We start from the raw sequence: 15,000 nt of genomic DNA on the forward strand, positions 1-15,000 counted from the left end.
AATCCTAGGATTATATGATTCGTCCAAAAAAGGCATGATAATAACTTTTTTCTGTATAACAGGATTGTTAGTTACTCGTTGGGTTTTTTCGGGCCATTTACCATTTAGTGATTTATATGAATCATTAATCTTTCTTTCATGGAATTTTTCCATTTTTTATATGGTTCCATGCTTCAAAAAGCATAAAAACAACTATTTAAATACAATAATCGCACCAAGTGTTATTTTTACCCAAGGCTTTGCTACTTCAGGTCTTTTAACCGAAATGCAAAAATCCGTACTATTAGTACCTGCTCTACAATCCCATTGGTTAATTATGCATGTAAGTATGATGATATTGGGTTATGCAACTCTTTTATGTGGATCATTATTATCAGTAGCTATTTTAGTCATTTCATTTCGAGAACTCATACAAATTATTGGTAAAAGCAATAATTTGTATTTTTTAAATGAATCATTTTCGTTTGCTGAAATCAAATACATGAATATGAATGAAAGAAATAATGTTTTACAAAAAACTTCTTTTTCTTCTTCTAGAAAATTATTACAGGTCTCAATTTATTCAACAATTAGATCGTTGGGGTTACCGTATTATTAGTCTAGGTTTTATCCTTTTAACAATAGGTATTATTTCAGGAGCAGTATGGGCTAATGAGACATGGGGGTCATATTGGAATTGGGATCCAAAGGAAACTTGGGCTTTTATTACTTGGACTATATTCGCAATTTATTTACATACTAGAAAAAAGAAAAAAGTAGAAAATTTAAATTCTTCAATAGTGGCCTCTATGGGCTTTTTTATAATTTGGGTATGTTATTTAGGAATAAATCTATTAGGAATAGGACTACATAGTTATGGTTCATTTACATCTAATTGAATTAAAGTGAGTGAAAAAAAACTTCACAAATATAAATATGGAAACCATTCATTATATTATATATAAGAAAGAATATATATATATGAAGCAAACTTCCCATAAATCATCGAGAACCCTTTAAATCAAGTAATGTAGTAGTGATTCAAGGGGTTCTCACAAACAACAAGCATATTCAATTACAACTTAAATTCATTTTTTTGTAAGTTAATACAAGAAAAAAATATTTTGTTTATTGTACATAAGATTTTTTTACTATTTTTTCTTTTTTTTTTTTCATTTATTCATATTCACGAAAACTATCTATAAAAAATTGGATAGAATAGCTTCAACTTTGTTAGCCGAGAATGAGAAAATGAAATCCGGATAAATACCAATACATAGTACGGGTATAAGGATCGAAATTGAAATAAATAATTCTCGTGGCCCAGAATCAAAAAAATAAGAGTTTGGTGTATTAAAAAGCTTGTATCCATAGAACATCTGCCGTAAGATAGATAATAAATAAATGGGAGTTAATATCATTCCAATTGCTGTTACAAAAGTGATTAGTATTTTTGTAATTAAAAGATATTTTTGGCTGGTAATTATTCCAAAAAAAACTATCAATTCTGCAACAAAACCGCTCATGCCCGGCAATGCAAGAGAAGCCATCGATAAAATAGTGAAAATGGTGAATATTTTTGGCATTGGGATAGCCATTCCGCCCATTTCGTCGAGATAAAGAAGACGTAGTCTATCATAACTAGTTCCCGCCAAGAAAAAAAGCGCAGCGCCAATAAATCCATGAGAGATTATTTGTAAAATAGCGCCATTAAGTCCCGTATCGCTTATAGAACTAATTCCTATAATTAAGAAACCCATATGAGATACTGAGGAATAAGCTATTCTTTTTTTTAAATTACGTTGACCAAGAGATGTTGAAGCTGCATAGATTATTTGAATTGAACCTAATAGCATTAACCAGGGGCAAAATATAGAATGAGCGCGGGATAATAATTCCATATTAATTCGAACCAATCCATATGCTCCCATTTTTAATAAGATTCCGGCTAAAAGCATACAAGTGCTGTAATGTGCCTCCCCGTGGGTGTCTGGTAACCATGTATGGAAAGGTATAATTGGCGATTTGACAGTAAAAGCAATAAAAAATCCCATATAGAAAATTATTTCCAGCGCCATGGGATACGATTGATTAGTTAATGATTCAAAATTTAATGTTGGTTCATTAGAACCATATAAACCCATAGCCAGAATTCCCATTAATAAAAAAATGGAACTTCCTGCAGTGTACAAAATAAACTTTGTAGCTGAATACAAACGTTTCTTACCCCCCACATAGATAAAAGTAGATAAACGGGAATTAATTCTAATTCCCACATGATGAAAAAAAGTAAAATGTCTCGAGAAGAAAATGATCCTATTTGACCACTATACATTGCTAACATCAGGAAATAAAAAAATGGTGATTCTCGAGTAACCGGCTGAGCTGCTAACGTAGCTAAAGTGGTGATAAATCCTGTCAATAAAATGGGTCCTAAAGAGAGTCCATCTATTCCGAATCTCCAGTAAAAGTCAAAAAAATGGATCCATTTATAATTCTCTGTCAATTGAATTAGTGGATCATCCAATTCTAAATGATAACAAAATGCATAGGTTGTTAGAAGGAGATCCATTAAGCATATACAAATAGTATACCACCTAATCACCTTATTTCCTTTATGAGGAAATAAGAAAATTAAGGAACCTCCAGCTATTGGCAAAACTACAATTATTGTTAACCAAGGAAAATAATTCGTGATAAAAATAAGATATACTTAGACCAGAAAAACCCGCGCTCAAAATAGAAAAGCAATTTTTTTTCTATTTTGAGCGCGGGTTTTTGTCAGTAAAAAAAAACGTATTTGTGTGGTGTTTTTTGAAACGTATCAATAAGCTAGACCCATGCTTCGAGTTGTCTCATGCCATAAATAAACTCGAACACTTAAGAAATCCGTCGGACAGGCGGATTCACACCTCTTACAACCAACACAGTCCTCTGTTCTTGGGGCAGAAGCAATTTGCTTAGCTTTACATCCGTCCCAAGGTATCATTTCTAATACATCTGTGGGGCAGGCTCGAACACATTGAGTACATCCTATACATGTATCATAAATCTTTACTGAATGTGACATTGAATCTATAGAAATCTTTGAACATCAAAAATTGAAAATTTTCGATCTAGTAAACTCGTAAATGAATTCTATATTTAGACACCAGATGAATCAATGATTTATCAGAATTTTGCTAATAAAAATAGACTTATAGATCAATTCATAAGAAGAGAATAGGACCAAAATACTTTGATTTCTTTTATTTATTTTCACAAACATGATTCTAAGTTGCGTATCATACATGCTAATTTGAATTGATAAATATTACACTATTCATTCTAAATTCTACTTTTTATGATTTATTATAATCAATACTATTTATTCAACAAATTCAATTGATTCATACGGGTTGATTTTTTGTTACGATAAATTGAGGAAACAATAGCAGGTCCGATAGCTGCTTCAGCGGCTGCAACAGCTATAACAAAAATTGAAAAAATATTTCCTTTTAATTGGCGACTATCAAAAAAATCAGAAAAGGTTACGAAATTTATATTAACTGCATTCAGTATAAGTTCAAGACACATAAGGGCTCTAACCATATTTCGACTCGTGATTAATCCATAGATACCCATAGAAAATAAATAGGCACTCAAAATAAGTACATGCTCGAACATCATTGACCAACTCCTTACCAATTTTGATTCATTTCATCAATATGAACAAGAATTCAACGGAAATAACTGGGAGAAAATTAAACAAAATAGAATTCAGATTTAGATTATTAGTTAGAATAAGTTCTTATTGGCGAGCCACAACAATTGCACCTATCAAAGCAGCTAAAAGAATTATGGAAATGAGTTCAAATGGAAGAAAAAAATCTGTTGATAAATGAATTCCAATTTGTTGACTAGTACTTATAAAATCTTGTTCTATAATCTGATTTGGTCTCACAGTCCAAATAATCCCGTACCATGATGTATCTGGAATAGTAGTTATTAGTGAAACAAAAATACTTGTACAAACCATCAAAGTAATTCCATCCCCAATGGTCCAAAGACGAAAATCTTGGTAATATTCTGACCTATTCATGAACATTACAGCAAATATGATTAAAACATTTATAGCGCCCACGTAAATAAGTAGCTGCGATGCAGCTACAAAATGGGAGTTTGATAAAATATAGACTAAAGATATACAAACAAGAACCAGTCCCAACGAAAAAGCAGAAAAAATTGGGTTGGTAAGTAATATTACTCCTAGACTTCCTAATATAAGACCCGATCCCAGAAAGACTAAAAGAAAATCATGTATCGGTTCAGGCAAATCCATTATATGTAAAATAAGAGATAAATAAATCGAAATTTCATGACTTTATTGATATGACCAGGAAAAAAATTATATACTAAATACTAAATTTCTCTCCGCATTGAATTCAATCAAATCCTAAGATAATAAGTGTGAATTGCTATAGGTACAGTTATAGGATCAATGTCATTCCATTCTTTCTATGAAAGAGTAGTTTGAAACTATACGAAAACTAAAGTATATATATAATATATGTATCGAATATTTCTACTAATAGAATATCTAATATAAAAATATCTACCTCTAAGATTTATTCTTTTTTTTTAATAACATTTTTCTTATTATCCAAATTTATATTATTCATATATATTATTCAAATACATATATTTATATATAGAAATATATCGAATATGATTTGATTTATATAATCTTTATTTTTAGAAAAAGATTTTATAATTATATTATAATTAACTTAATTTTATTTGAATTGTTCGAATTGTATAATCATCAATTACTGACACTGGTAAACGGCCCAAAGCAATTTGATTATAATTCAATTCGTGACGATCATAAGTCGAAAGTTCATATTCTTCAGTCATTGATAAACAATTTGTTGGACAATACTCAATACAGTTACCACAAAATATACAGATTCCGAAATCAATACTGTAATTAAGCAATCGTTTCTTTCGAATATCAGTTTCCAGTTTCCAATCAACAACGGGTAGATCTATGGGACATACACGAACACATACTTCACAAGCAATGCATTTATCAAATTCGAAATGTATTCGACCACGGAAACGTTCCGATGTGATTATTTTTTCATAAGGATATTGAATAGTTACAGGTAAACGATTTGCGTGAGATAAGGTAATCGTGAAACTTTGACCAATGTACCTTGCAGCTCGGACTGTTTGTTGACCATAATTCATAAATCCAGTTATCATAAGGAACATATCGTGAATATCTCTGATTATTTTTGTTTTTTTTCTTTCTCTTGTTTGAGACAAGTTATGAATATAGAAGGTCCGTTTTTTATAGTGAAAACAATTGAGACGAAGTTGTTAATAATAGATTACCGAGAGAAATGGGTAAAAGAAACTTCCATCCAAAATTTAATAATTGATCTATTCTTAGCCTAGGTAAAGTCCATCTTGTTGTGATAGAAACGAATAAGAACAAATAAGTTTTAGCTAGTGTAATAAAGATACCAATTGTTGTTACAAAAACTCCATATGCTTTATTTATTTCAAAAAATTCAGAAACAAATATGTACGGAATAGAGATATTCGGACCACCAAAGTAAAGAACTGTTACAAACAAGGAAGAAATTAATAGGTTTAAATAGGAAGCAATGTAAAATAAGCCAAATTTGATACCCGAATATTCGGTTTGATAACCCGCTATTAATTCTTCTTCCGCTTCTGGTAAATCAAAAGGTAATCTTTCACATTCTGCTAAAGAAGAAATTAGAAAAACGATGAAACCCATAGGTTGACGCCACAAATTCCATCCCCAAAAACCATATTTGGATTGCGCTTCAACTATATCAACTGTACTTAAGCTGTTAGATAATCCTAGTCGGTGATAACATTACTGTTCCCATCTCTATTACAGAACCGTACATGAGATTTTTCACCTCATACGGCTCCTTTTAAGCCTTCAATAAATCTAAGGACCAGACCGATTATTTATCTCTTGATATATTTATAAAATGGATAAGATTCGATTTTATCGGACGGTTCTGAATTAGACCAATTGAATTCTGTCTGTTTTGTTTTATTTAATGAAAAAATTAATAATAAAGAAAAATACATTTCAAATTTTATTTGAATAAATAAAAGATACAAAAAGTACTTCTGAATTGATCTTATCCCTTTAAAAAAAAATTGGAATTTGTTGAGTAATAACTGAATTCTTCAATAAAATACTCTTTATAGAATTCTCAATAACTTCTCCATCATTTTCGATTACAAAAAAGAATTATACATTCGTTTTCTGAATTATGACATGAATTCCATCTTCCTAGAATATAGATGTAAGAAAAAAAAAGAAAAAGGGTATCACTTTTTCTTTCGCTCCTAGCCTTTTTTTGTGCAACTAAAAAGGGACTCAAAAAAAAAAGTGAATTAATGAAAACAAAAGTAAAGGATTATTTCGTTCCTGATAGTCATTTATTTAATCAGTGGATGGGAGCATACTCTGGATCGGAATTGTAGGGAGTACTGCCTGATTTTTTCTACCAACTTAAAGCCCCAATTAGTATTCTTTTTCTATTATGTATAAATGCTCTTTTGGATATTTAAAAAAATTTGCGTTACTAATCCTTTGTGTATTTTGGTGTTTCTACCCATCCATTCATTTTTTTATTAAACCCCTTTAGTTATGTTAATACATGTATGATAATTCATACAAATGATAGTGAAAACTCAAAAAAAAGGTTGGTTTTTCTTTTGTGCCCGCTTCAAGACAGGATGACTAATCAACCAACCTTGGGGGTAAATGACCTCTTCTACTGAAGAAATAGAATAGAATTTTTTTTTTCACTTAATTCTTATACATGGAAAATGAGACTCAATATTTTGACTGCAATTTTAACTCCTCATACTATCTATTAACTATAAGTAATATATAACTATAAGTAATATAGTATATATATAGAATTAATAAATTCTATTCAATAGAAGCTGTTTTATTTCACTCATATAACTATCTGATTAAATTCTTCAATCCGAATTTCGAAAAAGAATAATGATAAGGATATATATTCAATTTATTATCCTTCTTTACTAGAAAGCACTATAAAGAAAGGGGGGAGTATAGCAATAGTATCGAAAAGCTTCTGTCTCAACGAATCGCACGTAGAGATATTGATAACACACATAGAGTTAATGGTATTTCATAACTAATCGATTGAGCAGCAGCTCGTAGACCACCCAAAAAGGAATATTTATTATTTGACCCATATCCTGACATAAGAAGTCCAATGGGAGCAATACTTGAAATAGCAATCCATAAAAAAACACCGATATTGAGGTCAGATAAAACAAAGTTATAATTAAAAGGAATTACTGAATAGCTTATTATAATTGATATGACTGATATGAATGGTCCGATACTGAATAAATTAATATCTCCTCTAGATGGAATAAGATTCTCCTTGAAAAGTAGTTTTGTTCCGTCTGCTAGAGCTTGAAGAACTCCAAAAGGACCAGCATATTCAGGTCCAATACGCTGTTGTATCCCTGCGGATATTTCTCTTTCTAACCATACAATTGCTAGTACACTTATTGTGATTCCTAATACAAGAATAAAAATAGGGGCAAATACCCATAGAATTCCATATACCTCTTTAAAAGATTCCAATCTGAAAAAAAAATGGATATCTTGTATTTCTGTTGTATCAATTATCATTTCAACGATCAACCTCTCCCATAATGATATCTATGCTACCTAGTATTGTCATAATATCGGCCAATTTCATTGTTTTAACTAATTGAGGAAGAATTTGCAAATTGATAAAACCCGGTGGACGAATTTTCCATCTCCAAGGAAAACCATTTTGATCACCTATTAGAAAAATTCCTAATTCTCCCTTAGGAGCCTCAACTCTTACATAAAGTTCTTGTTTCGGCAATTCAAAAGTCGGAGACGCTTTTTTACTAATAAATCGATATTCAAAATCATTCCATTCTGGCTCTGTTTCTTTATCTAAGCAGCGAATTTCTAAATTTTCATATGGTCCGCCGGGAATTCCTTCCAAAGCCTGTTGAATAATTTTATAGATTCCGTCATTTCACCAATTCGAACTAAATAACGAGCTAACGAATCTCCTTCTTTTTGCCATTGAACTTCCCAATCAAATTCCTCATAACACTCATAATTATCAACTTTACGTAGATCCCATTGTATTCCGGAAGCCCGAAGCATTGGTCCTGATAAACCCCAATTTATTACTTCCTCTCCATCAACAACGCCTACTCCCTCAACCCGTTCTAAAAAAATAGGATTTCGCATAATAAGTCTTTGATATTCAACAACCTTTGTTAAAAAATAATCGCAGAATTCAAAACATTTATCTATCCAACCATGAGGTAAATCAGCCGCTACCCCTCCGATACGAAAAAAATTATGCATCATTCTCATACCTGTCGCAGCTTCGAATAGATCATATATTAATTCTCTTTCTCGGAAAATATAGAAGAAAGGGGTTTGTGCACCAATATCTGCCATAAAAGGTCCCAGCCACAGTAGATGAGAAGCTATACGACTCAACTCTAACATAATTACTCGGATATAGCTAGCTCTTTTAGGTACTTGAATATTTCCCAACTGTTCTGGTCCGTTTACAGTTATTGCTTCTGTGAACATAGTAGCTAAATAATCCCAACGTGTTACATAAGGGAGATATTGTATAATTGTTCGGTTTTCTGCAATTTTTTCCATCCCTCTGTGTAAATAACCCAATATTGGTTCACAATCAATAACATCCTCACCATCCAGAGTAACAATAAGTCGAAGAACACCATGCATTGATGGGTGGTGAGGTCCCATATTTACTATCATGAGGTCCTTTCTTGTAGCTGGGATATTCATAGATTTTTTTCCTCGATTCATAGAAGAATGAATCGCTTTAAAAAAAAAAAAAAATTCATCAAAATTCAAGATCTAATAAATCGAATAATTGAAAATGACTCTTCAAATTAACGAATTTGTGACTCCCGAATATCAAACTGATTTATTAATTTTTTATAACGTATTCTACTTTTTTTTGACAAATAAGACAGTAATCGTTGCCGTTTTCCCAGAATTTTACGTAAACCCCTTTGAGATAAATAGTCTTTTCGGTGCAATTCAAAATGCGAAGTAAGTCTTCGTATCTTATTGGTAAAATGGAATATTTGAAATTCAACTGATCCCGGGTTTTCTTCTTTTTTTTCTTCTGAAATAACAGGTATAAATGAATTTTTTACCATAAAAAAATGAAATGAAAGCTTTCCTCTTCCCCTCGCTTTTGATAAATATTTTTATTGATCAGTAATAGTAATGATACTCATTTTTGTATATAAATCTGAATTTCCTTAGGAATTCCTGATTGAATTCATTCTTTCTTATTAATCAATCCAATCTAAATAGATAGAAAAGATACCATATTTATGGATTCACCAAATAACAAATTGTATGCTTGAAAAATAAAAGACAATTTTGTTGATTCTTTTTTCGATCTAATGGATACATCATTAGATTAGTATCAATGCCACAATGTGTGTTCCCATTTATGTTATGTATATAACAATTTGTCTTCATATACCAGATATATATTATGGTAAATAGAAGACAAATTTCGATTAACGAATTTTCAATCGCGGATACATATGTAGCCTTACTATATTGAAACGACTTCCATTATGGGTATTAAACCAATAGCGATTTATACAAGCTAATTCTTCTAATCTATAATTTGGCCAAAGAAAAATTTGGAAATTCATTAGTTTTTTTTTATCTCTGTCAAGATCTTTTCGTTTTTGAGTCAAAAAATTATTACCTTTATTTTCATTGTAAAATATTGTGTTTCTATGCATACTATTTATATTCTTAGGATTTAAACAAATTACAATTCTCAACTCTCTACGACGTCTAGCGGATAAAATATTTTCAGGAACAAGCAAATTATAATTTTTTTTTTTTTTTTTTTTCTGTTATTTTTGGATCTCTTGTCCGTGTAATGTATTTTTCAAAATTTTTCTTATCAACATTACTTTTTTCGGAGTATTTTTGATTCATTTTGTACTTACTCTTACGAATTAATGAGATACCCATGGTTTGATACATAAAAATTGTTTATTGTTTTTTCTAGACAGGCGAACTGGTTTGATAATAAAAAATTCGTTTTTCATAAATTTTGTATTTTCATTTTTCTTCAAGCCTGGAAAAGTGAAATCCTTATGATTTTGAATCAGCATAATTTTTAGATCTAGTTCTTCCCTTTGAATAGAGGTTATAGCAATTTCTCTTAAATTTTTCAATCTAATCAGGAGACAGTATACTTTGACATTATTTAATATTCTTTTACCTAAGAAATTCTTCCAGTCCAAATGAAAAGTAAAAAAATTCTTGTTAAGAAATTTAGTTTAGCCTTCATCTTGTTCTTGTCTTTCTTTTTCTTTATACCCTTACCATCCTTTTTACTGTCCAATTCCGCAAATTTTTTTTCAATATCTTTTTTTTGGTTTGAGGGAGATGATTCAAGATTTACTCGACCCGCGCATTCTGTTTTTGCTCGATTTTGAGTCTCTAACTCGAATTCCGGAGATTTCTTTTTTTTCGATGGTCTAAAAATATCTATTATTCTTTTCTTTTCAGTAATGTTATTTTGATTTTCACTAACATTTTGATTTATATTTATATTAAAATGGAAAAAAAGTGATTTGATTGGTATGATCCGCGGGTTATTTTGATATTTATATGCATTAGAAAATATCAAAAATTCTGAAACGAAAAAAAATTTCGTACTCGATATGGAACGATTTAGTATTTCTACATTTATTCCCATCCAATCAAAATACTTTCTATCCAGATTTTTTTCCATATCTATAATAGCATCTTCCGCTGTATAATTCTTCATAGAGATATTACTCATTATATCAAATAATTTTTTTTTATGCGTGTTGTAATTAGAAGAAATCGCTTGCTTTTTATTTGCGTGGAATGATGATCTATATCCATAAATATATGAGTCTTTATTTTCCGTATAATTAATAGAGTTATAGGATAAAAGATCATATCTATATTGTTTTTTCATTTTTTTTTTTTTTAATGCGTCTATTTGTTCTTCTTTGTAAAGAATTAATCGGGTTTTTTCATAAGAATCACAGTTGGTTAAATCTTTATTTTGAGCCACACGATGTTCATTGATTCTATTTCTCCATTTTTGTGGTACTAATCTAGACCATATGCTTTTAGATAAGTCATATTGATAATGACCCTTTAACCAATTTGTCCATTGATTCATTACAGAATTGGGAGGGTTCTTATGTTTTAATTTGGAATGAAATATTCCTTGTACTCCAAAAAAAGAATCCTTTATTTCATTCTTAAGAAAAAAAAATCTTCCATGATATTGAAAAACATATCTTAACTTATACTTATCTATGTTAATGTTGATTACTTGGTTTTGTGATAATTTAAAAAATACATATGCTTGTGACAAAAAGGAGACGTTACAAGAATTCTGTGAATTCGTATTACTAGTATTGTGTATAATCGAAATAAAGTGAATTATACTTTGATTTGTTTTATCAGTTATTTCTGTATTTACTTCATTATTGTAAATGGATCTATTTATCATTTTTTTTTTTGATTCCAGAAAAAGTTGTATATTGATCCTAGGAATACTAATGATATATAGAAGGATATCTATGTATATCCTTTTCAGGAAAAATTTAAAAAAAAAATGTGATTTACGAGTTAATCGAACATTTCTTATTTGTAATATCTGCAAAATATTTTTTTCTAATTCTAATCTTTTAGTATCATAAGTTGTTTTGTTCGAATGAATATTTATCTCTGAAATTAGAAGTCCCCCTTTCCTTTTTTCTTTTGTCATTTTTTCTATTTGTTTTAGAATAGTTTTTGTTTTAGCATTCAGGTCTTTTATTTTTTTTTTTATCAATGAACAATTTCCCCAATTTATAGATTGAATTGGAATGGTTGATTCGAAAATAATTGGATTATTCTTACAAATTGTTGAATCTTTTTTGTTTTCATTCAATTCATTTATTTTTTTGAGTCTAACAAATAATAAAAATAAAGAATGAAAATTTGTAAAATTAAAAATGAAGAGTTGTTTTATTTTTTTTTTTAGAAATAGAATACTTTTGCTGATCCATTTTGCAATATCTTTTGAGATATTTAGAAACCATTTTGTTCTTTCATTTAAAACTTTTAGAACTCGAAAAAAATAATTTTTCAATTTTTTCTTTTTTTTTTTGAGTTCTTTAAAAATAGGATCACAAAAAGAAAATCGATTTTTTTGAGAATCAGAAAAGGGCAATTCAACTTCCCTTCCCCAAATTGTTAAAAAACAGAAGTTCTTTTTTTTCACTTTTTTTTTCATTCTATCTTTTTCCTTTTCATTGGATCGTAACTTAGATCTGTGCCAAGGTTTCAGACGAAAAGGAAATAAGATCTTTATCTGAATACCGTCTGTTAGCCATTTTTGGGGAAATTCTGTTTCAGATAATTGAACGCCATTATAGGTACATTTAATATACATTTCTCTCTTCCAATCCCTATAATCTTCTGACCATTCGGGAAATTGAAAAAGTAGTATACGAACGATATTTTTAGTTATTATCAATGAGGGTAATTTAATATATTTTCGAAGAATCGATTGGGTTATTAATAAAAAACCTCTTATTCCTTGAGCAAATATAAAGTTATCCCAGGCTTCTGCTATTTCTATACGTTTTTTTTCCGCATTTTCGTTTATTTTTTTTTTGTCGTCCTCCTCTTTTTTCTCACTTTCTTTTGCCTTTTCCTCTGTATAATCCAAAATTGGAAATTTTGTCTTTTTTCGAATCCAATTTTGGAACAGAAAAAAGATTTTCATTGACTCGAAACTATCAAAAAAAAAGAACAAGCGTTTCTCAAATTTGTCCAAAAAAAGGGGGGAATGCACAGTTCTTTGAAAAAATTTCCAAGTAACTGTTTTACGCCTTTGAGCACGTATGGATCCTTTGATTATGTCTCGCCGAAAATCCGGTTGTTGTGAATAACGTAGTAAAGCCAATTCGTTTTTTTTAGTATTCTCAGTATTTCCAGTATCATTATGGGTACCCTTATTCTGTTTCTGTAAATTTTTAGTAAAAACCACTACACGTTTGGCTTTTCTAGAACGAATCTGAAAATTTTCTGCTTCATTTTTCCCCCCCAGTTGTTTTAATTCGTCGATAAATTTGTATGACCATAGGGGAACTTTTTTACTGATTTCGTTTATTCCAATACATTTTTTTCTATTTATATTTACTAGTGTTTTATTGTTCAGATCAGTTCTAATTGCATCAAAGAAAAATTGGATTTTTTTATTTTCTTCGGAATCCAATTTTTCTTGTTCATGTTCTGGAAATAAATAATAAACTATTTTAAAATTCAAGCTTGATACTGATTTTTTAGAAAATTGATTAATTAGAAAAAAAAAAAAAGAGAATTCAGTTACTAATAATTTTCTATCAAATATATGAATTTTCTGTTCAAATTCTGAATAAATACTATTATTATTACTATTCTTATTAGAAAGAAGTATACTATGAATCTTATTTATCAAAATGTCATTTTTTTTGTAAGTTTTTTCATTTTTGATTGAGGGTAAAAAAGAATTTTGGATTCGTCCACGAAAGGGTCCGTTCAGCAAAGGATCATATATTTTAATTAAGTATTTTATTTTTGTTTCATCATTACACAATCTAATTCGGTTTTCAAATATATCCATAGGATAAAATTCCTTATCTAGAACTTTTGCCCTATTTAGAAATTCATTAGTTAGTTTCTTTCTTTTTTCTTCATTAGTATAGCTCCAAAAATTCGACAATTCTTTATAGGAAATTTTTTCTCTTGTGAAGGAATCCATTTTTGTTTCCAGCATTTTTTGAAAAGTCGATAAATTTTTTGGATACGAAAAAGAAATTCTTTTTTTTCCATCACTTTGACATGTATGAAAAAAAAATTCTGAAATTTCATTTCTTACGACATTTTCAAATCGATCGTTTTTTATATATCGAAATGGACGATTCCATCGTTTATAATTGAAAAGAATGTTTATAAGAAATTTTTGAGGAAATCCGAAGCTATTTTTCTCCTTGTTGATGTTGTACAAATTCTTCTCTTTTTTAGATAAAATATAAGGAAAAAGATCATTTTTGGTGGATCTTTTTTGTTTTTGTCTAGTTCGTGCCGTTTGCAAATTTCTTTCGACATACATTTTTTTTTTTTCAATTTCATTTCTTTCTTGAATTTCTAAAAGTTTCTTAGAAAAAAAAGGAGGGGGTATTCTTCCTAAATAATATAAAAAGGTAATAAATAAGAAAACAAGAAAGATTTTGGACATAGAATTTCGAAATTCTGACATAATGTATCTATTTGATCGAATAGATACATTAGATTGAATTGAATTATTTTGCTGTACCCAGACTAATATCAATTCAATCCATTTGATCAATAAAATGTGACCAATTAACCAACCAACAAAACTACTTGTCACAAATAATATTTTATTGTTGCATCGAAACAAATAAATGTTAACTAATCTTATCAATATTGAACTTGGTAAAAAGAAAGGGTTTAATAACTGAAAAATAAGATTCTTAAAGAATATTCTTTGAATACTAAAATTACGTATTGAATTTGGATTCTTGTATCCATAATTCAAAAACTTTTTGTGATTATTGCCGAAGAACTGAAATAAAAGATACGGTAGAGCTATGGCAGTTATTGTATGAGGTCTACCCAATGCTAAATGTAAGGGCACATAATAGATCGATATGAACATCATGAGCTGTCCCGTAATAAACCCAGTTGTTGCTGATACTTTCTTCTCGGTCCCTTCTTCCATAACTCGAGCTCGAAGAAGGAAGAGATAAGATGGCCCTATGGAGAATGTGGTTAGAAATCCATAATAGAGTCCGACCACAACGATCGAATTAATTATCTTCATGCATAAGGAT

At 29.5% G+C, this 15,000-nt stretch overlaps 1 protein-coding gene and 2 pseudogenes across 1 annotated transcript; all 3 read right to left on the minus strand.

Moving 5' to 3' along the window:
- Positions 1-2,203: 2,203 nt before the first annotated feature.
- LOC113871135 (NAD(P)H-quinone oxidoreductase subunit 6, chloroplastic-like) lies at positions 2,204-4,300 on the minus strand. The gene is made up of 2 exons (XM_027508380.1): positions 3,774-4,300; positions 2,204-3,658 (listed from the first exon to the last, which is right to left on the minus strand). Exons 1-2 carry the CDS (start codon positions 4,298-4,300, stop codon positions 3,343-3,345), a joined length of 843 nt encoding a protein of 280 aa, XP_027364181.1. The 3' UTR covers positions 2,204-3,342.
- On the minus strand, positions 4,278-9,618 carry LOC113865663 (annotated as a pseudogene).
- LOC113864929 overlaps positions 9,232-15,000 on the minus strand; it is a 6,814-nt pseudogene continuing 1,045 nt past the window's right edge.

This window comes from Abrus precatorius, unplaced genomic scaffold (genome assembly GCF_003935025.1).
Source record: "Abrus precatorius isolate BTA unplaced genomic scaffold, Abrus_2018 Scaffold0, whole genome shotgun sequence".
NCBI lineage: Eukaryota > Viridiplantae > Streptophyta > Magnoliopsida > Fabales > Fabaceae > Abrus > Abrus precatorius.